At 38.1% G+C, this 24,778-nt stretch overlaps 1 protein-coding gene across 1 annotated transcript in view; it reads right to left on the reverse strand.

Annotated features, from left to right (window-relative positions):
• Cog7 (conserved oligomeric Golgi complex subunit 7) overlaps window positions 1-24,778 on the reverse strand; it is a 182,226-nt gene that overhangs the window by 148,490 nt on the left and 8,958 nt on the right. Inside the window, exons 3-6 of the mRNA XM_067147745.2 lie at window positions 21,964-22,044; window positions 21,778-21,882; window positions 1,281-1,412; window positions 1,020-1,203 (exon numbers count right to left, since the gene is read on the reverse strand). Coding sequence (XP_067003846.1) covers window positions 1,020-1,203; window positions 1,281-1,412; window positions 21,778-21,882; window positions 21,964-22,044 — 502 coding nt within the window. The remainder of the gene's footprint in view (window positions 1-1,019; window positions 1,204-1,280; window positions 1,413-21,777; window positions 21,883-21,963; window positions 22,045-24,778) is intronic.

The raw sequence follows: 24,778 nt of genomic DNA on the forward strand, positions 1-24,778 counted from the left end.
ATCAAAAAATTGAGAATTTTGGAATGAAGATAAACACAGACAATGGCACTGAAAAGGGGATACAGAATGGGAGGACATGACTCAGAATCAAGACTGAACCCCTAGGCATAGTTGACAAGGTTAAATATTCAAGTAGTACATTATCAGAGGATGAGAAATTGGACAAAGAGATAAAAATACAAATTGAACCAGCCACAAAGTTTTACCAGAGTTTGATACAAGTTGTATGGGACAAGAATGTGATAATGAAATGCAAGGAGGTACTCTACAAGATATATTTTACACTGGCACTAATATTTGCTTCAGCAGTCTTGACACTGACCGAGAGAAGCAAGAGTAGGATCCAAAAACTGAAAGGAGGTTCCTGAGAAGATCACGGTATGCAATGACAGAGTTGATGTTGGGAGATTGCAGGACAGGACCGAGTCAGAGAAGCTGAAGTGGTCTGGACACGTGAAGTGTATGCCAGAAGAAAGAATGCCAAAGCAGGCATACAAAGAAATGACGACAAGGAAAAGAGCTGGACTAGAACTAGAGGGAAGGACACAGTGAGAGAATGCTCCAAAGACAAATGAATCAACCAACAACAGAGTATTCACAGGGGAATGATGGAAGGAAAAAGTAATAATAATAATAATAATAATAATAATAATAATAATAATAATAATAATAATAATAATAATAATAATGGTGGGATAGGAGTGGGCAAGGTCTGAAAAAGCTACAGGGGACTTAAAGTAAAGACCCATTTTTTTGCCCACTGTGAAAATGGGAAGTCACAGAAAACTATCTTCAGGGCTGCCAATGATGGGGCTCAAAACAGCCCATTTCCGATACATGATTAGTGGGTATACAGCTTGTACCACACACTGAATTTGCTTGGTTAGACAAAATGAGAGAACATTCCTTTTTCATATGCCATTCTCCTCCACAATTTTCATGCCTCTTGTATCCATGCAAATATAATTTTAATAATTTTATAAGAAGTTCCACTCATAATTAATATTATAAATACTTACCCACAGATCCAGAAGTGAATGCCTGAACCAACATTGGGCTTGTCATAGCCTCCAATCTATTCTTAAGACCTTCTAATTGGAGTTTTCGGTCTTCATAGTCAGGAACATTGGCTAATATATGCAGAGACTGCTGCATGCAAACTAATTTTGCAGCAATGCTTTCAACATCCCCAGACTCAAAAACCTACAATCAAATATTCACTATCATTTTGGGGTTATATTATTACCAGAAAATGTTAAATACTTAAAACAAGGATTTACCTCTTCAAGATCAGAAGCTAAGACTGTCCAATTATCAGCCTCATGGAGTGCTTGTTTAGCAGCTTGTAGCTCTGTTTTAATCTGGTCGATGCGCTCTAAAGCAGCCATTGACTGACCCGTATCCTGTTCAACCTTTGAAATCAGACAATGTGGCATTGTAATTCAAGCAGTGACTATGAGTTGAAAAATAAAAGATTAACAAACAAACAAACAAACACTACATCTGTAAAACAGTCTCTCCCATTAGATGACAATTTTTTTTTATTTTACAACTCTTTCAGCTATGAATGTGCAATGAGTACATTCTTTTTAACTTTTTTTATGACTGTGCCATGAGTACATTTTTACATTCTACGTAGACAGGCGCCCTGCGGATATCCACAACAAACATTGTACCTATAAGTTCAATTTTTTCAGAGAAAAGTGTACCTGCAAGGAACCTGAAGGAACTTACTAGGAAACTGAATCCAGCAAAGAAGTCAGTTAAGGATAACGTGATGGCAAGCATAATTGGCAGTCATAAATATTATAATGAAAAATGGAAGGGCATGTATAGGTACTTTAAGGCAGAAACAGTTTCGAAGAAGAATGGGTTGTGATATAATACCATATCTAAAATACTTATTTGATTAATGTTTGCATGAAGGAGCTATACCAAATGACTGGAAAGTTGCCATAGTAGCCCCTGTGTATAAAGGAAAGGGTGATAGACATAAAGCTGAAAATTATAGACCAGGAAGTTTAACATGCATTGCATGTAAGCTTTGGGAAAGCATTCTTTCTGATTATATTAGACATTAGCTGTTACCCACGGCTTTGCTCACGATGATTTCGCAAGTTGATAAAAATTAATGTTTCCTCGGTACTGCACTAAGAAATTATCTGAAAAACCCTAAAGTATAAAAACTTGCCAAAAACTTGCATTTCATTTACCCCAGACCCTCTTTGTAAACCAAGTTTGTGGCATTGCCTTTTGGGGCTAAGATGACCAAGCTATTGGCAGAGCAAAATCTGGAACATGCTACATGGAACTCTACATGTGAGAAACAGTCCTCTTTTAAGTGGAAAAAAAAAAAAAAGGGTTTCTTTATTTCTAAATTCCTAGATTTCGGGATTCCAAATACCAATTTCCACGTCAGTAACATTTTAGATTTTGAGATATACTCATTTTAAAATTGCCCCACTCCTTGGTTGAGTGGTCAGCATTGAGGCCTTCGGTTCACAGGGTTCCGGGTTCAGTTTCGGGCTGAGTCGGGGAATTAAATCGCGTGTGATTAATTCTTTTCGCTCGGGGACAGCTTGTTTGTGTTTGTCCCAAAGCTCTCCTCTTCATATTCACTCAACACACCACTTTACCAACCACAACAGGAATACGCAATAGTAATTACATTCCGAGACATAGAGTTGGCACCAGGAAGGGCATCCAGCCGTAAAACGGGGTCAAATCCACACTTGCTACACAGTTCGCACCCGCGACCCCGCAGATGTGGGAAAAGCCATACAAGAAGACACTCATTTTTAAAATTCATCCGCTTTTTTTTTTTAAATTATTATTTCACCCCCTTAAGCAGATTTTCCAAAAAAGTGTGTTCATTTATTTTTAAAAAGAGATTCCAAGTACCAATTTTAAGGTCTGTAATATCTTCAGGTTCTGAGATATATGCAACATCATGTAAATAATTCAAATCTTTCCTCACTTCTTTTCACCTCCCCCCCCCCCCATCAACCCTTAAGTGAATTTTTGAAAACAAAAATTTGTGTTCTTTTATTTTTAAAGAAGATTCAAGATACCAGTTTTCATGACTGTATTATGTTCGTTTTTTCTGATATATTGTAGATAATCTTGCTGCTGTAGAATCCTGGAGTTGACGTTGCCATGGTTACAGCAGTTCATTTCTTTATCCAATTCCTAGAGCTGCGGTAGTGTGGTGCCAATATCTCCGTAACGGTTGGTTTTAGGGCCCGTAGGGCTTACCGAGTTTTCTTCTTTGCGTCAAGGGGCTTAAATTGAGCTTTGTCCTGTCCTTGTACAACAAATTCGATTTTGCCTATATTAGCCTATAATTTTTATATTTTTATATCTCCCCCCACCCCGTCATCGAATTGTTTTGAAAATAAAATACAGTCCATGTTTCTCACTGGCAATGTAGCTCTCTATAGGTGAAGTAATTTTTAAAATCGGTTCAGTAGTTTTTGAGTCTATCCGTTAAAAACAAATATACAAATTTTTCCTCTTTATAATATTAGTACAGATGTTTGCAAAAATAACTGGTTCGATAGAAGGCAGTTGGGGCTTAGGAAAAGTTATTCCACTGAAGCTCAACGTGTAGGATTCCAGCAAGATATAGCAGATATCTAGGATTCAGGAGGTCAAATGAACTGCCTCACGATTGACCTGTCTAAAGCATTTGATAGGGTGGATCATGGGAAACTACTGGCAAAAATTAGTGCAATTGGACTTGCCAAAAGAGTGACTGAATGGGTGGCTCTATTTATAGAAAATAGAACTCAGAGAATTAGAGTAGTTGAAGCTTTATCTGACCCTGTAATAATTAAGAGGGGAATTCCTCAAGGCAGTATTATTGGACCTTTATGTTTTCTTATATATATAAATGATATGAGTAAAGAAGTGGAATCAGAGGTAAGGCTTTTTGCGGATGATGTTATTCTGTATAGAGTAATAAATTGGTTACAAGATTGTGAGCAACTGCAAAATGACCTCGATAATGTTGTGAGATGGACAGCAGGCAACGGTATGTTGATAAACGGGGTTAAAAGTCAGGTTGTGAGTTTCACAGATAGGAAAAGTCCTCTCAGTTTTAATTACTGCGTTGATGGGGTGAAAGTTCCTTTTGGGGATCATTGTAAGTATCTAGGTGTTAATATAAGGAAAGATCTTCATTGGGGTAATCACATAAATGGGATTGTAAATAAAGGGTACAGATATCTGCACATGGTTATGAGGGTGTTTAGGGGTTGTAGTAAGGATGTAAAGGAGAGGGCATATAAGTCTCTGGTAAGACCCCAACTAGAGTATGGTCCCAGTGTATGGGACCCTCACCAGGATTACTTGATTCAAAAACTGGAAAGAATCCAAAGAAAAGTAGCTCGATTTGTTCTGGGTGATTTCCGACAAAAGAGTAGCGTTACAAAAATGTTGCAAAGTTTGGGCTGGGAAGAATTGGGGGAAAGAAGATGAGCTGCTCGACTAAGTGGTATGTATTAAATAACACTAAAATGTTTATATTGTTCTCCCACCTATTCAATACAATACAATCTTAAAAGTTAGGACATAGTCTTTATCAAAATATCAGCATAAAATTAATACATTGGATGGTACATGTTTTGCCTATCAATAGTAGGCTTCATCAGCCATTTTTTACCTTATGAATAGATCAGGTACCTGATTGGGAATGACTTATGATTACTGTCAAAATGATAATATTAGTTGAAATTAATGTTGAACGTGTTGAGGTGAGCGTACTAGTCAAAAGGGAACGTTGTTGTCAATAAGTGGGTAGCCAAGTGTGTGATGAAATTCCCTTTGACCGCTAAGATGTTAATTTATGTTGAGGGCTTTAGAGCAAGTTTTCTTCAGGTTTTTAACAACACGCCCTTTGATAGTCAAATGGAATGTGCTTTCTGATTTTTATCTTTATTATAATATCTTTTAATTTCAGTGATGTAATCTTCAAATGATTGTCATGCTTTTAGACTCAAATATCAACACATTATTGTTAACTAATAATATACCACATTTTATTTTGTATTAGTTGTTTAACGATCACCAATCCATTTTACAAAGAGAATTTCATCACACACTTGGCTATCCACTTATTTAAAACAACATTCCCTTTTAACTAGTACGTCACCTCAACACGTTCAACAATAAATGCTACACCTATCACAATCTCTTCCCACAAATACTACTTCAAAGAAGATGGCCTAATGACATCTACACAAACTTCAATACAGCATACGGCACCAACATTTCAACTAATATTATCATCTTAAAAAGAACCAGGCCATATGTATATTCTTCAAAATTTATAAGCATATAAATAGAAACTTCAAGAACCAACGGCCACTACCAATGCTCAACTTTCTTCAAGTTTTTAACAACACACACTTTGACAGTCAAATGGAATGTGCTTTCTGATTTTTATCTTTATTATAATATATTTTAATATCAGTGTTGTAATCTTCAAATGATTGTCATGCTTTTAGACTCAAATATTAACACATGTGTTAAGTAATAGTATACCACATTTTATTTTGTATTAGTTGTTTAATGATCTCCAATCCATTTTACAAGATATAGTTTTTGACAGTATTCATAAGTCATTCCCAATCAGGTACCTGATCTATTCATCAGGTAAAAAATGGCTGATGATGCCTACTATCGATAGGCGAAACGTGTACCATCCAATGTATTAATTTTATGCTAATATTTTGATAAGGACAAAGTCTTAACTTTTAAGATTGTATTGTATTGAATAGGAGGGAGAACAATATAAACATTTTAGTAGGGATCGAGAAGGCAGTGACTGATGATGTTCGCGAGTAATTACCTTGCTCAAGTTTTGATATTTTATAGATGTTCGTTAATCATTACATTAGTGCAAGAGTGATCAGAAGTAAATATTTAGATCACCTACTACATTCTTGTAAGTAAGATACCTGACATTATTTCCGTGGTCTTTGTGTGAAGTGAAGAACTACACAGATAACCTAAAACCCTTTGTTGACCCACTCAAAATGGCCACTTCTGTTGATAGAGGTCGGCATCTATCGAATTCAATGAATGAAAAAAGCAATGATATTTTTCCTCAACAGACACCATGCAAGCCAACAAATAATAATAACAACACCGTAAATAACCCTCCACATCCTAACAGTGCATCAGGTAACCAAATGACAACCGTCACAAGTAGGCCTAGTAACGAACGTAATTCAAGGTTAAGCTATTCTGCTGCAATACAGTCGTACCCCTCCAAAGAACAAGCTATTGTAATCGAATCTCATGACGGGATCAGTATCAAGGATTATGTGCTAGCTATAGGTAAACGTACAACCCCTAGCAACATTTGGTTTGTTTCACGTATATCGAACGGAAGGATATGCATCTTTCTCTCTAGTAAGAAAAATGTCGAAGATCTGATATTGACAAACCCTAAGATCTTAATAAACAATGTATCACTGGAAATACGACCCCTTCTAACAAAAAAACAAGCGTATTATATTATCCAACGTCTGTCCTGTGATCCCAAACTATGTTATTGAAGAGGAATTGTTAAAACTCTGTGTGAAAATCATGTCTAGGATTACACCAATCAGAGCCGGTTTGTCAATTCCAGAATTCTCCCACATTTTAAGCTTTCGAAGACAAATGTACATTCAGAATGAAGACTTTGATAAACTCCCCGAATCCCTTCATCTCGAATACGATGGTACAAACTACTGGATTTACCTATCATCCGACTCACCCACTTGTTTTCTTTGCCATACCGAAGGACATCTGGCCAAAGATTGTCCTAACAACGTATCACTTTCAAAAGATGAATCCTCTTCTAATAATTTTCCTCGGCTCCAAGAGATTTCACAAAAGTCACAGGTCGAAAACCCCAAAACAGACATCGGTACTTCTAGCTCTTCTAGCTCACTCCCAAAAGATAGGCCTACTCAAGAAGCCACTTCAATGACCAACCCTGACTTAGCACTTAGCCAAGTCTGTAATGATCCTCCCTCCTCCAGAATTCAAATTGAGAGAGAAATTGCAGCACCTATGGAAACACACGCCACCCCTACAACAGTGAATTTTCTTGGATGTAAAAGGCCAATTTCACTAGCTAGCAGTGAAACAACTAATCCAAATTCTCCTGATAGCAACAAATCCATACTGGCCTCTCCTGAACAAATCGAAAACCGTAAGACAAATCACACTTCCAAGAAACCCAAGACAGACACGCAAAAATCAATAAGTGATATGCTCCTGCCAGTAAAACAAGTTCTGGAAGCCGACTCATCAATATTCCCCCTCAGCTACCTACAGCTCCAGTCCTTCTTTGAAAATACAGTTGGTGCCGAGGACATATCAGAAATTGCTTCAAACTACACACAAGACATAGAAGGTCTTGCTAAAACCCTTCAAAAACTCTATCCTTACTATACCGATAAAAGCATAAAAAACAAAAGCACTCTGATAGTAAAAAAAATTCTGAAATCTGCCAGTCAAAGTGAAGACCCAACGCATATCAATGTAACGCCAGACTATTCCAGTGACGACAATTCCTTCCCAGTATAACAATGGAGATAAACCTCGTTCTGCTTTTGATCATTATTATGGCAACATTACTCCAATGGAATCTTAACAGTTATCGATCACAGTTAGAATATCTACAACTCCTAATAAACAAACTCCAACCATCTGTTATCTGTCTCCAAGAAACAAACTTTCAGAACGACTTTGCTGCCAATCTAAGACTCTACAGTGTCTACCACAAAAATAGAACTAATGTGAATCATGCGAGTGGAGGAGTAGCTACTTATATCAAAAACAATATCTATGCCAAAGAAATTACTGTTAACACTAATTTGGAAGCTGTAGCAATTTCAGTCCATCTACCACCTTCTCTATGTATCTGCAATGTTTATATTCCAAACAGTTATTTGTTTCAAGGTGACGATCTACGAAACCTTATCCACCAACTACCTAAACCATTCATCCTAGTAGGCAACTTCAACAGCCATAACACATTATGGGGTAGCCATAGTTCTGATGCAAGAGGAAAAGAGATAGAAAAGATACTTGATGAATTTGATTTAATTCTAATGAACTCTACTGCTCCAACTCGCTTTGACATAGCCCACGGCACCTGCACACCGGACGTAGCAACCCTTTTCAACTGGTCTGTTTATTCAACACTCCAAGGAAATAGTGACCACTTCCCAATACTAATCAATAATGAAAATTCTTCTGTCAACTCCTCATTTATTAACAACTCTAAATGGAACTTAAATAAGGCAGATTGATTTAAACATAAGAGTTTCATTTTTGGTCCGTATTGAACTGAGAATGGAAGATAGGAAAAACTAGAAAGGGTCCACCTTTTCAATACAAAAGGTGGACCCTTTCTAGTTTTTCCTATCTAAGGCAGATTGGACAAAATTTAGGCAGACAGTCAATAATCACTTAAAAGACTTAACCCCTCCAAATGATTTCCCTTCTAAGCACATAAATATCATTGTTCAAGATTTCACAGAAGTTCTTGTTAAATCTGCAGACATGAGTGTTCCAAAAGTAATCTCAAATTCCTGTAAGAAAACAGTACCTTGGTGGAATGACACTTGTAAGGAGGCTATTAAGAATAAGAATCATGCTTTCTACCTCTACAAAAGAAAACCCACACCTGAAAATAAAGCCCAATTTTGGGAATATAGAGCAATCGCTCGAAAAGAAATTAAACTCAGCAAAAAAGAATTCATGGCTATCATTTGTCTCTTCGCTAAGTTCCCAAACCCCACAAAAGGAAATGTGGAATAAACTTCAAAGAATAAATGGCAAATATAATCACTTCTACATTACTTCCCTCAGAAACTCTGTTGATGGAACCTTCATAAACAAACCTCAAAACATCGCTGATAAATTAGCTGACACATTTGCCGAGATCTCTAGTGATAAAAATTATGATCCCGAATTTCTCCATACAAAGAAATCCAGTGAATCCGTTGATCTAAGGAAAGCTATCTCTGACCCCAACTATAATCTAAACGATGCTTTTCAACTGCAGGAAATAATTACTGAACTTGACAAATGTGGCAAATCTAGTCCTGGCCCAGATACGGTCCCTTATGAATTTCTAAAACAGCTTCCACTAAGTGCAATAAATTATCTTCTGGCCATTTTCAACCACATATGGAGCTATAAAACATTTCCTGACCAATGGCGAAATGCCATTGTAGTTCCAATACCCAAACCAGGGAAAGACAACTCAACTGCAGAAAATTATCATCCTACTGCTTTAACTAATGCGATGTGTAAACTCATGGAGAAAATAGTCAACAAAAGATTACGCTGGTATCTCGAGCACATAAATTTCTTCAGTAATGTGCAAAACGGGTTCCGTAAAGCACACCCCACAACAGACACTTTGATAAGTCTGGAATCTGAAATACAGGAAGCGTTTCTCAATAACCAACACCTAATAGCAGTCAGTTTAGATATTAATAAGGCATATGACATGGTATGGAAAGACTATGTAATCAAAGTACTAATGACACATAATATATCTGGAAATATCCTATATTTCATTTATAATTTTCTCCAAATGCACCGAATTCAAGTTAGAGTAAATGGAATGCTGTCAAAGGAAGTAGTAATCAACAATGGAGTCCCACAAGGATCAGTTATCAGTGTAACACTGTTTCTTGTGGCAATTAATGGTATAGTCTCTAACATCCACTCACCAGTTAAGTGTTGCCTTTTTGCTGACGATTTGATAATCTTCTGCCCGGGGAAAAACATTACGACGACTCAACTCCTATTACAAGAATCAATGGTAAATAATCAAAACTGGACTAAAACTACAGGATTCAAATTTTCTAAAACTAAAACCAAATGTATTCTCTTCTCCAAAAATAAACATACTATCGCTAACCCTGAATTATATATGGAAGACCATAAAATTGAATCAGTTAAAACTATTAAAATTCTACGACTTCTATTTGATAACAAGCTCACCTGGACCCTATACCTTCAAAATCTTAAAGACGAGTGTCAAAGAAGAATGAATATAATAAAAATTATCTCAGCAAAAAACTGGGGAGCAGACTACCATGTCCTAATGAACACATACAGAGCCACAATCAGAGCCAAACTGGATTATGGCAGTATAGTATATTGTTCTGCCAGACCATCTACTCTTAAGATCCTTGATACCATCCAATCTTCAGCTCTTTGAATTGCCCTAGGAGCCCACCGCACCAGCCCCATAGCTAGTATAGAGAATGAAGCCAACGAACCACCACTTGAAAACAGATGCAAACAGCTGAGTTTGACATACGCACTCAAAATAGCTGATACAAGTAACCAACACTTGAAAAAAACACCTAATTTCAAAGAGATATAAAGGAAAACTAACTGGATCTCAACCCCAACCCTTTAACATCAGAATATCCAATCTTCTCAAAGAAATAAACCTCAGCCTTTCACCCATTTTATTTCCACACAACTCACTAGATACCCCTCCATGGAAAACTTTGCCTCCAGTCAACTGGGAATTGAACAACAATCTTAAAAGCTCAAACTGACACAGCAAAATTCCAACAGTTATTTAATGAAATTTGTAATAGATACTCATCATATAGTGCAATTTATACTGATGGATCAAAATTCAATGAGAGAAATGGTTGTGCAGTGAAATATAAAGACTATAATAAGCTATACAGATTACCAGATCTTTTCACAGTTTTTACAAGTGAACTGTATGCTCTTAAACAGGCCATGATTCATATTTCAAAAGCAAGCTACAATAACTCATTCATAATATTCTCTGATTTCAAAAGTGCATTAACTTCAATACAAAATCCATCAACAACACACCTCCTTGTTAAAGAAATTCAAATGCTGTACCACAAGATCAAGATTGCACGAAAAAATGTTATTTTTATGTGGACACCATCTCACAGAAGTATACCAGGCAACGAATCAGCTGATCAAGCAGCAAAAGAAGCTACTAGTCTTCCAATCAACGACCGTCAAATTGCCATGCCACATTCTGATATCATCGCTTATATCAAAATCAAACTACACGAACAATGGAAAATGAACTGGCTTAAAACTTCCACTAGCAACCTCCAAAAAATTAAAATGATATCTATGAGAACATATCCTCTCCAAAACCTCACCAGACATGAACAAGTCTTAATCTCCCGACTAAGGATAGGACATACGAAGATCACCCACAACTATCTCCTAGAAAAGAAACAACCTCCCACCTGCAGCAAATGTAACTGCTCTCTCACTGTCAAGCATATCATCTCAGAATGTTAACTGTATGACCATTGACGCCAACACCACAACATACCTAAAGCACTGAGTCATCAAGTCATCAACTTCCTCAAAGACACTGGCTTGCACTCCAAAATGTAATTACATTATACTTATTTTTTTCTTTACATTTTTATAATTACAATATTATTATTATTACTATTATTCTGTAATCATATGTAAGAGTCGCAATAAGACCTTGGAGTTAAAGCGACCTATAAACAACCCTAATAAATAAATAAAAACATTCTAGTGTTATTTAATACAAATACTTTCAATACAGACCCAAAAATGAATTTTATCACATGTAATAAGTGGTATGTTCCGAGCCGTCAGCGGAGAGATGGTGTGCGATGACATTAGTAGAAGAGTAAGTTTGAATGGTGTCTTTTTTCTGCCACCTGGGCGACTGCCCTAAATGCAGATCAGTATTGATTGATTGAGCTTTATAAATACTACACCACACAAGAATGGGCAGAATTACAGAAAAAAAAAATTGTAACTTCAATGCTCATAACACAAAACCGGCACCATAGATGCTACACTGGCTTATGCCTAGTTAGAAGGTTTATGCACAATTTACTTCAAAATGAGCTTTAAAAAAAATAAAAGGTGAACTAAATATTTCCTTGTCACAATTATGGGCTATTATTCTCCTACAGGAACAAACACAAGCAAGGGAAGCCAGGCTTGAAAAATATGAACTCCAGCTGAACATTGAGAGAACAGAGTACATGGTGTATGGACAGCAGATAGCCTGAACCATCCATACTAGTGGTCAGGATCAAAACAAGACTGGCCAGTTCAAATAAATTGGATCCCACACCTGTGCGGATGACTACGGCCCTTCTTCATGCCTGTGATTGGATCAATGCAACAAGACTCACATGGAGGCAGGTCACTGGAGTCATTTATGACCGCAGAATATCCATCCATCTGAAAGCCAAGGTCTCCAAGAGTACTGAGCTGACAGTTGCCCTTTATGGTCTGAATATTGGCTGGCCACCAACAACGTGGGATACATGAGAAAGGCCTCTTGGTGGCGTATCCCAGGCAGCCTTCTGTAGTAGAGTGGCTAAGTTTCTCAATACCAACCATCCTCAAGTCTCTTCATACTCTTGAAATGAGAGGCTTTACTAAAAATCTGTCCTTTTCAGGGCAAAATGAATCACCCCCTATAGTGGTCCCCAAATGATGAAAGTTTCTCATCAAGCAGATATGAAGCCGATATGTGCTTTAAAACCCTCCGTAGGTGGGGGCGGTAGGATACTTCTATGGTATCCCCTGCCTATCGTAAGAAGCGACTGAAAGGGGTCCCAGGGGCTCTCAGTTTGGAAACGTGATTTGGCGTTCACAGGACCCTTAGCTGAGTCCTGGCATTACTTCCACTTGCTTGTGCCAGGCGCCTCACTTTCATCTATCCTATCTGGCCTCCCTTTGTCAACTGTTGTTCTATTCTGACCGTGACTATATTATGAATGGAGGCCTAGGATATCTTTCATGTTCATGCCCTTGTTCTTCTCTGGGCGATACTTTCCTTTTTCAATATTTTCATTTTTCAAAGTGTTGAACCCCTTCGATTTCTCCCCTCTGATTAGTATTAATAGAGGATGGTTGCCCAGTTGTACTTCCTCCTAAAACAATAATCACCACCACCATCTTCTGCAGACCTGGACTGAATCTTATCCACAGATATTAGTGAGAAGGAAGATACTGAAATTGTAATTGCAGAAATCAAAGGCATCACCATAACATCATTTACGAACCACCTTCAGAAAAGTATGCCTTTACAGTATGTGCAAATTTCACTAGCCAGCATGCTAAGATTGTTGTAGGCGACTTCAACAGCCACAGTATGAATTGGGGATACAGTGGACAGTGACAGGGAATTTGAACAACTACCTACAGAATGCAACCTGGAAGAAGTTTTAGCATCTGCTACAGGTCCACTATATAAGCCAACTTCACCACGACTTATATATTACTTATATATTAACCAATGGCAGCTCACGAAAAAATCGCCATACGTGCTACAAAAAACGCTAAATACGCTATTTTCAATCTGCATATTGCCATGATGAGCAACTCGTAAGTTAGTTCAAACTTGTTAATAATAATAATAATAATAATAATAATAATAATAATAATAATAATAATAATAATAATTTTAACATCTTTTCTCACCATTTATAACACAGAACAAACAAAAACATTAATTTGGAAGCAGATGAATACTTCGACAATTGTCTACGAGATAAATATTTATTTCGAGAAAGATTGTTTTTACTCACCTAATGGCAAAATACGAAGTCCATACGGTGATCTTTCTCGCTGCAAAACTTGTCGATCATCTATTGGTTAAAGTTATTTATTTGTGAGATAAGCTTTTTCTCGATTGATAGCATCGCTAATGCATTCAACCGTTCCTGACACATTGTATTTCGAAGGAATGTTTTAATCCTTTTAAGACTCGAAAAGCATCTATCCGGTTCTGAAGTAGTCACTGGAATCGTAATCAAAATCCTGAGCAATTCTGTTTTCTGGGCGAAGGTATCTTGCAGTTTGTTCTTCAGGATCAGTTGAAGCAAAGGAACTGTACCGTCAATTTCTCTCAAATCAGTTCTTTCATACAGAACGCTGAACTCAGTCATTTCTTGTCTGTGAGTCTGTACACGTCACACACAGTGTTAACTCCTTTTACAGGGAACTGTTTGGAATATTCGCTAAAATTCATCAAATCTAATAAATTTGCAACCTCTAAATAAGAAACAGACTCAAATCTACGATCTAACTCTTCAGTGATTCGATCGCAAACATCCTTAGCATCAGCCGTCCTGTAGGATTCCGTTCTGCGTTTCTTGCTTTATGGCATTTCTAAAGAAACTTAATTTGCTATTTTATCGACAGAATCCCTGACTGAAGCAACAGTCATCTTAAAAATGCCAACAGCATTTCCTATTTTGATTGCATCTGTCGATCTTGCTTGTAGCTGGGAGTACAAAATATCCACGAGGCATTATTCTGTGAAAGAAGGACAGTCAAAATAAGAACTCTTCGTCCTCCGAATTGTGTCTGCGTCCACGTGCTTCTTGAACTGCCCTTACAGATTTCGACTTTTCCAGGTCCAGAAAACATTGCAACAAAGCATCTTCATTTTCATGCACAACATTGATGGTTCTAGATTTAAAGTTCCACCTAGTTGATGAACATCCTGGAATTATTCATACTACCACTTTTTCCAAAGCTGCCATACATTGAGGAGATCTGGAAAAGAATGCAGGAAATGCAGATAGGCTGCAGAAAAATATGCACACAGTTTGATTTTAAGAGGGCGTTCTAATACGAGATTGAGCTGGTGGGCGTAGCAGCAAATGTAATTGGCAAGGGGATAGTGAGCTTTGATTTTCCTTTGAACTCCACCCCTTTCACCACTCATTACAGATGCTCCATCGTATGTTTGGGCGATAATTTTATCTGGATGAACCCGTAAAATACTATTGACCTGCTGCAGTATGCACTCAGATATTGCATCTGCAGTTTGTCCATCTGGATTAAAGAATCCCCAAAATCTTTCAAGTGGTTGTCCATTTAATAGGTATCTGAACACAATGGCTAACTGTAGCTCTTCAAGAAACGTCAGTAGTTTCATCTGCCATGATAGCAGTGTACTTAGTGCTTTGTATTTCCTCCAGTATCTTTTCACGACAGACTTCCAGCATACAGTCTAGCAATTCATTCTGGATGGATTTTGATGTGCCCTTAAATACCCTATTGGATTCCATGTGTTCCTTAATGGCACTGTCTAGACTGCTAATGAAATCAACTAATCCCAAGAACACTCCTGAATTTTCAAATACAGAAGACTCATCGTGACCACGTAAAGCTAGTTCGAATGCCCCACAAAATTTTATACAATCAATGATTTTAGACAAAATATACCTATTCTTCTCTATTTCTGCATTATGTCTCTGCAAATTGTCGTGATATGCCCTACTAAGTTGTGTTGAAATATTCACATTTCCTAGAGCACTTAGGTCCACTACATTATTGATGTGTCTTCTGTTCGACAAATGCTTCTTCATATACTCTTTTAAATGCCTTAGATCCTTAACATCTTTCGTTTTCCAGATATCACTGTTTCCAAATAAGACGCAAGGCAAACAAAACATAGCATTTCTTATATCACAGCCACATATACCACTGTTATTGTCGTAAACTTTACAGCTGAAATGCCTGATATAACTGGAATTTTGCCCTCTCAAAGCCTTCCGAGTTAAATTTCCGACCGGAGTGGGACGACCTACAATTTTTATGTTCACTTTTTCTTCTAATGTTCTCCCAGAAAATGGTTCTTTCATCAAACTGTCCACACTATTCATGCTGTATACTCACTTCCCAAATAGGATCATGGAAATATAGATCCTCACTAAGAACACTAGTTTAATTTCACTTGATATACACTGTAGTGGATAAATAATTGGATAAATCTCCTTATGAACTTTAGCGCTAACACAGTGATAGAAAAACATGCACCAACAATATAACCGCAAGATCAAACACAGCACAAAGCAACTGAAAGTACTGCCAACTGAATCACTGAGACCTCTTCTATTACCAGCATAAATTACATTCTAATGCGGGATAACATTTAGGGTTAGTCCAAGATTCTTTGACTCACGTACGAATTTCTTATTTTTGACACAAAAGGAAGATCGATATTTTAATGAGCATTGGTTGGTTACCTTAATAACAATGTTATGTTTGCGATAGATTGCCCTCTGTTACACTTTACCTTTGAGCCCAGACGATGCTACTCACTAGTGGCAGAATCGCTTAACACATTCAACATCAGAGTAGCAAGAGGCATCGAGCAATTCTACCCCCATGCAGGAGAAAAAGTAACTATAGACGGGATCAGTGAAAGTTGATCCCGGTTGATGGTATACTCCAACAGCTACAAGGAGTGTTGCAGACTTGGCTGCGCCTGCATATTGCTTCCTTCAGGCTACACGCCAGAGCTCATTTCACATGAGCACAAGCTAGGTTCCTCAGGAGAACGGCGCTAGGTGTTCGTCAGATCTCGTACTGATTTTCACAAAACACAAATTCATACAGTGCTCAAAACAAAGAAAAGGCACCAGGATAATTGCACTGAATATAATTAATTCCTTACAGTTCCAAGTCACGTGCTGGAGCCCGGTAGCACGTATTGACCGGTCGTCACTGACGACAACTAATTCAGGGCTAAATGTTCTGCTGAATAATGATACTGATAGCATGTCTTTCATGAATTTATTTATTGCCAAGCCTTTTTTCTAAATGTTTGCAAAGAAACTATTGTATATTCCAGTTAGGTGATTAGGGCTTCACTTTGCCGCTAACACCTAACACTGTCGTGTTGACGTGAAGGTCTGTACAAAATCAAACTTTTAAGTTCAGTTACTTCCAGGCAGTGATCAAGAATATCCAATGATAAACAGCAGGACCTAAGGGGCGGTGATCAGGAATATCCGATGATGTACAGTAGGACATTAGGAGCAGCAGTCAGGAATATCTACTGATATATAGTAGGAGTTTGAAACAACGCAACATCTGAACGGCTGGGCTGGTTATTTAAATCGCCCCTACAGTAGATGGTAGTGAACATGTTAAAGGTGCCTGGTCTTTGGTCTTTCTCAACCTCTCTTTCACAGAACATTTCCCTAAGATTTGTCAGGAAACTGTTACATCTTGGGATGTGCCCAAAGATGTTTTGCCGGGCTGAGTGGCTCAGACGGTTAAGGCGCTGGCCTTCTAACCCCAACTTGGCAGGTTCGATCCTGGCTCAGTCCGGTGGTATTTGAAGGTGCTCAAATACGACAGCCCCGTGTCGGTAGATTTACTGGCACGTAAAAGAACTCCTGCGGGACTAAATTCCAGCACCTCGGCGTCTCCGAAGACCTTAAAAAGTAGTTAGTGGGACGTAAAGCAAATAACATTATTATTATTAAAGATTTTTCCCATCCTCATATCTACCAGCTTTGTGGAATAAAAATCATAAAACTTTTCCACGCCATAAAAAAAAACTGCACGTGATTAAAGTGCCAATAGTAATATATTAAAATGACTTACCATGATCACTGCTCATATCACTCACATTTTTAACATTTTCCAACTTAAAGGCTTCATCCTGAAGTTCTTTTCCAAATCATGAGCATCTGTAATTTGATAAAGCTTCATTGTCGAGAATTGGTTTTAAAAGTTTTGTAATGAGAGTGACAGAGAGCTCTCTGATTATACTAATCACATTTCAATGCTTCAGTGAACTTTGGAACAACAAAGACATTAAGTTTTTAAACTAAATTTGTATTGCCCAGATAACGTAAGGAATGATGCCATATTCCTGGTTAGATGTAAAAATTACCTTCCTTGTTAAACCACGAATAGGCTTCACTGTTTGCTGTCTTTGCATGTTACGTATATAGTTTCTTATATGGATGCTTGATATAATTTTGTTATCATGGGAAAAAATCTTGCTGCAAAAACTGAGAATAAATGTTCTTTAGCAAATGACTAGAGTTGAAACTCGGAAAGAAAGGCCGATTTTGGTCATTTGGATGCTGAATTTCAGACACGATGGTGCCATTGCACAAGTCCTTAATTATATTTACATTAACTGCACAGTAGTCGGTAACCAAACGCAAAATTTGAAAACCTGTCTCTTCCACTTCAGATAATACCTTCAAAGTTAAATTGTGCAGTTGTGTACCCGTTAATTGGCAAATGAAATAGAATGCCACAGAAATCTGAAAATATGTAGAGTCCTTGACACAAAAAGCACAGAGGCCTGCTTGCAATCCTGTCGCTAAGACTGGACTCTTCAAGTTCAGCCTTGGAGTATGCTAGAAATCAGTCAAGATTTCAATCATAGTGTACTCTGGGCTTGATAGCCATTTTATCTATAATATGTGATTCTAACTTTTCCTCCATGCATGTCAGATTCATGGCTTTGTAGTGGAACCTTTGTGTAATGAGGGATGTTATCCAGTTTTCCCATTCAAATAGCCAACATAATTCTTAAGTGTCTTTTGATGTGGAAGTCTGAGGCAGTGAAGTGATATCATGAATCTGTAGCCAATTGGCGATTTACTTTGTCAAAGGACAGAAATTTTTAAAGTTGTTTCTCCATATCTTGCATACTTCTTTCCATTAGTGTCTATTCGTTCTAATAGGAATAAGCTTCTTTCATTTCTATGTTTGCACCATCTTTCCTTATTTTATTAACATTTTCATTCAATGGTGAATCTTCAACTTTCTTTGAGGACTTCAGATATTTTGTTTTATTTTTTTAGGTTGCATATCGTTTGTCTCACTTGGTAATTTGATTCCCTTTTCAGTATGTATTTTGCTTTTGGAGTATTAGCTTTATGCTCAGCAAGTGCGAAAGAGGCTTGAATTCTGTTTCATTTGCGGCAGGCCTGCTTGTGTAATACAGCTGAGTCATTGCATTTCCACAATCATTATTTGTGGAACACTGTATTCTTATTTTATTTAGCATTCTACATGTAGCTTCCAGTTTTGGGAAAGGTCCCTTTCTGCATTTGGTTACAGGTTTGACTTCTTCCTGACTGTAGGCGGGATAACCTATGACAACTGAAGGCACTCTTTTCAGAAGAAGTTTTGTCTTTTTGTTGTAATTACTGAAGTCACCATCTTTAAATGTAAATTACAGTCTCTGGATGACATCCTAGGCGACCAAAGGGAACCCAATTTGCACCCCCCAACCCCCTGGTCAAGATATTGCAATTCTCCACTTCTCCTTTAAAACTGGATCGGCAGGAAACTAATGAAAACTCCAATGTTCTCCTTTCTTTGACGAATCAGATTTACAGTATGGTACAAAACAACACACCATGTTTTATAATGCATATGAAACTTACCTGGAGTTCCTTTGAACACTGACACTTAGTGACACAAAAACATAGTAAAAGCACTTTTCTCCATACACTACAGCATGTGCAAACTGTAGCACAATGTAGAGACATCTGGCAGTGATACTGCGAAAATGGCTGGGGATGGTTTTTCTGCTCAGAACTAGCACACACTTGCCAACCTTGTACATCTCATAGCCAACAGCCAGATCTAGAAGTACTGGAACCTTCTTGAATCCTACATCAATAATTTGGCTGTTCGCATTGTTTTGAATGCACTCAGCAATGTGACATACCTGGTCACCTGTGAGTAATGACCTTGTCAGGTAAAGCTATTAAAAACTAAACCAAACTACATAGCACTTTTTCATAATGAATGGCAAGTTTTATCCACTAAATACCAAAATAATACACAAATGGTTAGTCCTACTACAAAATGAAGCCCAGTATGTATACCATACTCAATATTTAGTTTGTTTCTTAGAGGTGAAGCTTCCACGGTGCGTAGAATTATTTAGTTTATTTTCAGGGTTAAACCGTGTTGTTGTTATCTGTACATTATGTACAGTTTGCCAACGTTTTGGATACATTGCAGTATTCTTTTTCAAGGCGACTGAAATACCCCTACTCGATCCGAGGTAGTCAGTCCCCAGGTAGCAATCACACTATAAAGGTGGTTCCTGTGTTTGGTCTTTTTTATATCCTAGCCTTATTGGCTGACGTAAGCCCCCTGGCTGTCTCGTGAGAATTCTGGAAGGTATGCGTCACAGCCAGGTAGTGGGGCTGCCCGCGCCGTTATGTAATTGAAGGTTCGGACTGCGTGTTAATGTTGTGGTCTGTATGTCTTAAACTATGAATGATAGGCATCCAAGAATTACTAATTTTATATCCTTCTTCTAAATATGAATTTAGTTTAGTTTAAGGCATACAGACCACAACATTAACACGCAGTCCGAACCTTCAGCGCGGGCAGCCCCACAACTTGGCTGTGACACACACCTTCCAGAATTCGCACGAGACAGCCAGGGGGCTTACATCAGCTGGAAAGGTTAGGATATAAAAGACCAAGATCAGGAACCACCCTTATAGTGTTATGGCTGCCTGGGGACTGACTACCTTGGATCGCGTAGGAGTATTTCAGTCACCTTGAAAAGGAATACTGCAATGTATTCGAAACGTCTGCAAACTGTACGTAACGTACAAATAACAACAACACGGTTCAACCCGGAAAATAAACTAAATAATTTAGTTCGTTTGTAACTCTAACGGCTCTCCAGAAATGTTTTTACATGTTAAAGCACATGTTCCAAAGCACCCAAGCACTGTTCAGCTGGGCACTTGGCCAGTTCTTGGTAGGTCCTGGTAATTCACAAACTGGACACCAGGGTGCAGGGAGGATGCTGCTTAAAAATCAACTGTAATCATCCACTATAAACCCATCTACAATGAGTATGTTCTGCTAGTATAACATATAATCCATAAGCACAGTCGAGTCACATTATTAGGACCACCAGCTAATATACAGAGCAACTGCTGAGAGCAGCATGGACAGCAGCTAGACATGCTGGGAATGTCTCAATAAAGCACCGATAGGTTGTCACAGGTATCTGGAGCCATGTTGCTCACAGTACATCCCACAGCTGCTGGAGGGTGCACGACAGAGGATCCACACAACAAACATCACAAGTGAGGTAGTCCACAGACGCTCGTTTAGATTCAAGACTCCTTTTCGCTCAATCAGACCAAAATGAGTAAGAATTAAGGTGCCAAAGAAGTTCTTGGAAGTCCTGGTTGAGTTCTTCAATCCAGTTGGACATTTCATTCCAACACTCCAATCAAAGGCTACTGTCATTGAGAATATATGTCTATCATGTCTAGTATCCTGTGTAAGACATTCCTCTTTTTTCTTTCTTTTTTTTTTCATTAGTCCTTTGGACTGGTCTGGTGCAGTTCTTCAATCAATCTTACCTTACTCAACCCACCCCACCAGACTTCCAATTAATCCACATGTTTTTTCTTATTTTTTTCTGCTAGGAGCTTTACGCCGCACCGACACAGATAGGTCTTATGGCAATGATGGGACAGGAAAGGCCTAGGAATGTGAAGGAAGCAGCCGTGGCTTTAATTAAGGTACATCCCCAGCATTTGCCTGGTGTGAAAATGGGAAACCATGGAAAACCATCTTCAAGGCTGCAGACAGTGGGGTTTGAACCCACTATCTCCCGGATGGGAGCTCACAGCTGCGCGCTCCTAACTGCATGGGCACCTCACACGGTAATCCACATGTTAACCTACCCATTACAGACTGTCCAATCCCTCAGATTCAACCTGTCAGTCTCTCATAGCAAACCAGGTCAGCTCTCAGCAATTTTGAGTGAATTTAAAAAATAAAGGTACAGTCCTGAAATGATGAATCTGTAATGAATGGTATTATACCCCAAAATACAACATGACTGGAAACTGCCTCGAATATACATGGAAGAAAAAGAAAAAAAACACCAAATACTGGTCATATAAACAAACCAAGAAAACAAAATACCTTGGCAATTTCCTGTTTCACCGACTGCATCTTCTCTTGCAGCACTTTGGCTTCTTGAAGAAGCAGTTCAGTGTCTCGCATGACACGGGGAAGGCTTTGAAGAACCTGTGAAGAGGAATTGGAAGTTATAAATATCTGCAATTAAATATTGGTATAATTCATTTAAAAATTAGGTTTCTGTATCACCTGCTGACTGGAGTCCTCTAGTGCACTATTTACTTGCTGGACATAAAGCTGTAGCTTCATCACTAACGATGATACAAATCCCTAGAAAAATATAAACAGTTACTGTTAAAGATAGGATTGCTTATTTAACACTCTCTCAGTCAATCCAAAAAGATGCTGTAATCCAGCTGAGCCCACAGAGGGTAACCTGCACCAAAGGCTTGTGTACGGCGGTGAGCAAGATGGAGGTCATAGTTGTGACTGTACAAGAGTTTTGTCACACTGCACAGGTTGAGTTGAAGTAAGTGATGGATTCAAGCTCCTTTAACCATGCACTATGGATATAAACATAACTGACAGGTGTGAAAGAAGTAGTTCGGAAAGTTAAACTTTGGAGAGAAATTGGGAAGAAAATTATCTCTCAATAAATGCGTGAAAGTTGAGGTGTTTTGTATGTGGTATTGTCATTACCAAAAAGAAATATAATGTAGAGTGGTACTATAAAACAGAGCCTTCTGCAAAACATAATTCAATCAAAGGAGAATACTGTGCAAAAAAAAAGTTGAGGATCTGAAAAGAAAGAGAAAAAAGTATCTCACTGTGGGCCTGCTTTTAAATTTAAATGCTTTTAAATATGTTTGACTTAATTTATAATGATAAAGAAAATTATAATGATTTTGATGACAAAGATGAAGGAAATGATGCTGTTGTTGATAATTTTGAATAATATCCCATGTTCCTAAGATAATGGAGAGGATAATGGAAAGTAGGATAAGGTTGAGGATTGAAAATCAGATACAAGTAAATCAGTTTGGTTTCAGAAGTGGAAGGTCAACAATAGAGCCCATTTTCATAATGAGACAACTAATGGAAAAGCAATGGGAGTATGAGAATGAAATGGTGATGACATTAATTGACACTGAAAAGGCATATGACAGTGTCCCCAGGACTAAAATTTGGGACAGTCTGGTGCAAAAAGGAATTGGACAGGGATTAATAAAAATGATCATGGCAATGTACAAGGAATGTTGTAGTTGCGTGCAAAAGCAAGTTGGCAGGACAAGTTGGCTCAAAATCACTAGTGGGCTGAGACAGGGAAGTGTTCCATGGCCAATCCTGTTTACAACAGTAATGGATGACATCATGAGAACAGCAAAATCAACATATGGAGGAAGAGAAATGAACATGCTGTTATTTACAGATAATATTGTGATTTGGGGAGAAGAGGACATGAATGTTCAAGAACAGTTGGATGTGGTGAATGGGAAGATCGAAGAATGTGAATTGAAAATAAGTGTAGAAAAGAGTAAAACTCTTGTTATGACTAGAGAAGAGAAAGAAGGAAAAGGTCAGATTAGACTTGCAGACAAGCCCCTGGAAGTAGTAGAGATGTTCTAATACCTGGGGAGTGAATTAATGGAGAATGCTCAACTGGAGGCTGAAATTAGTAAGAGGATTCAACCTGGAAGCAGTTTCTATCATAGTGTAAGAAACATGTTATGCAACAAAGATGTGCCAATGGAAGCAAAGGAAACTCTGTACAAGATGTATTACGTACCCATAACAACTTACGGAACAGAAACTTGGACAATGACAAAGAAGGATGAGAGTCGAATACAGGCAGCCGAAATTAAGTTATTGACGATATGATACAGAAAAGTAGAAGAGAGAAAATGTTTGCATTTGATAGCATGAGACGTGAAGCCTTTCAACATCAGTTCCTTCATCAAAGATTGCTTACGAACTGCTGTGGAGTGCATATCTCCTACAAAAGCAAATAAATTAATTAAAATATCCCTTTCTGGTAAAACACCTGGAAGATTTATTTGAAAACATTAAAATACTTTACAGAATACGTATTTCATTTAATGAACCTGTCACTGCATTCAGTCATGCTACTCCCCCTACCAAGTCCTCTCTTCACGTGTCAACCTTCAGAGTGGATACTGCCGATCTAATAATCATCTTCATTATCACCACCATAATCTTCAACAGTTTCCAGCCTTCAGCTGGGTCTGTTGAAAACACAAGCCCCTCCACTGTAATAAACTGTTGCATTTGTCCAGCTAATTGTTCCTTATTTCTGGAGCGATTGTAATATCACCATCTTCGTATAGTCAGTCATGATTTTACTAGAGTCCCATTAGTCAATCGATTCTTGGAGGGCTTTGACAACTATCATAGCAGTCACGGGGAAAAAAGAAGTCCCTCTTGTACTTCACCCCTATAGGTAGTTCCTTACTTCATGACAGTGATAGGGTGGCAGAGGGGGAGGAGGGTGAATAATAATAATAATAATAATGTTCATTCAAGCTTGCAGTGTATCTTGGATTTAGTGTGTGAAAAGAATTAAAATCCTGTTAGATCAAAGATAATGATTTTAGCTGCCTGGGGAGACTGATTACCTCAGACTGAGGAGGTGTACCAGTCACCTAGATTCAGAATGAAATGGCATTACTTAAAAGGTCTAGAAACAACATGATCATAACAATGAGGTTCCAATTCTCATAGTTAGGCCTTCCTGGGGTCACACTGAGTCTTGGCCAAGAATTAAAAGTCAAATGCCCTTCTGCCTTCATATATCAGTCTCAGTGAAAATTCTACCCGAAGTCACTAGGATTTGAATTTTGCATGCAAGTAGCTACAACAACACTCTGCCACTGTACTCTCTCCAATGGAATTTTGAGCAATGTACAGTATGGGTGACAAGTCCCAGTATACCTACAATACATCTGTTTTTATGCCCGGCTCCATGGCTAAATGGTTAGCGTGTTGGCCTTTGGTCACAGAGGTCCCGGGTTCGATTCCCGGCAGGGTCGGGAATTTTAACCATCAT

This window comes from Anabrus simplex, chromosome 5 (genome assembly GCF_040414725.1).
Source record: "Anabrus simplex isolate iqAnaSimp1 chromosome 5, ASM4041472v1, whole genome shotgun sequence".
NCBI classification, from domain to species: Eukaryota; Metazoa; Arthropoda; class Insecta; order Orthoptera; family Tettigoniidae; genus Anabrus; species Anabrus simplex.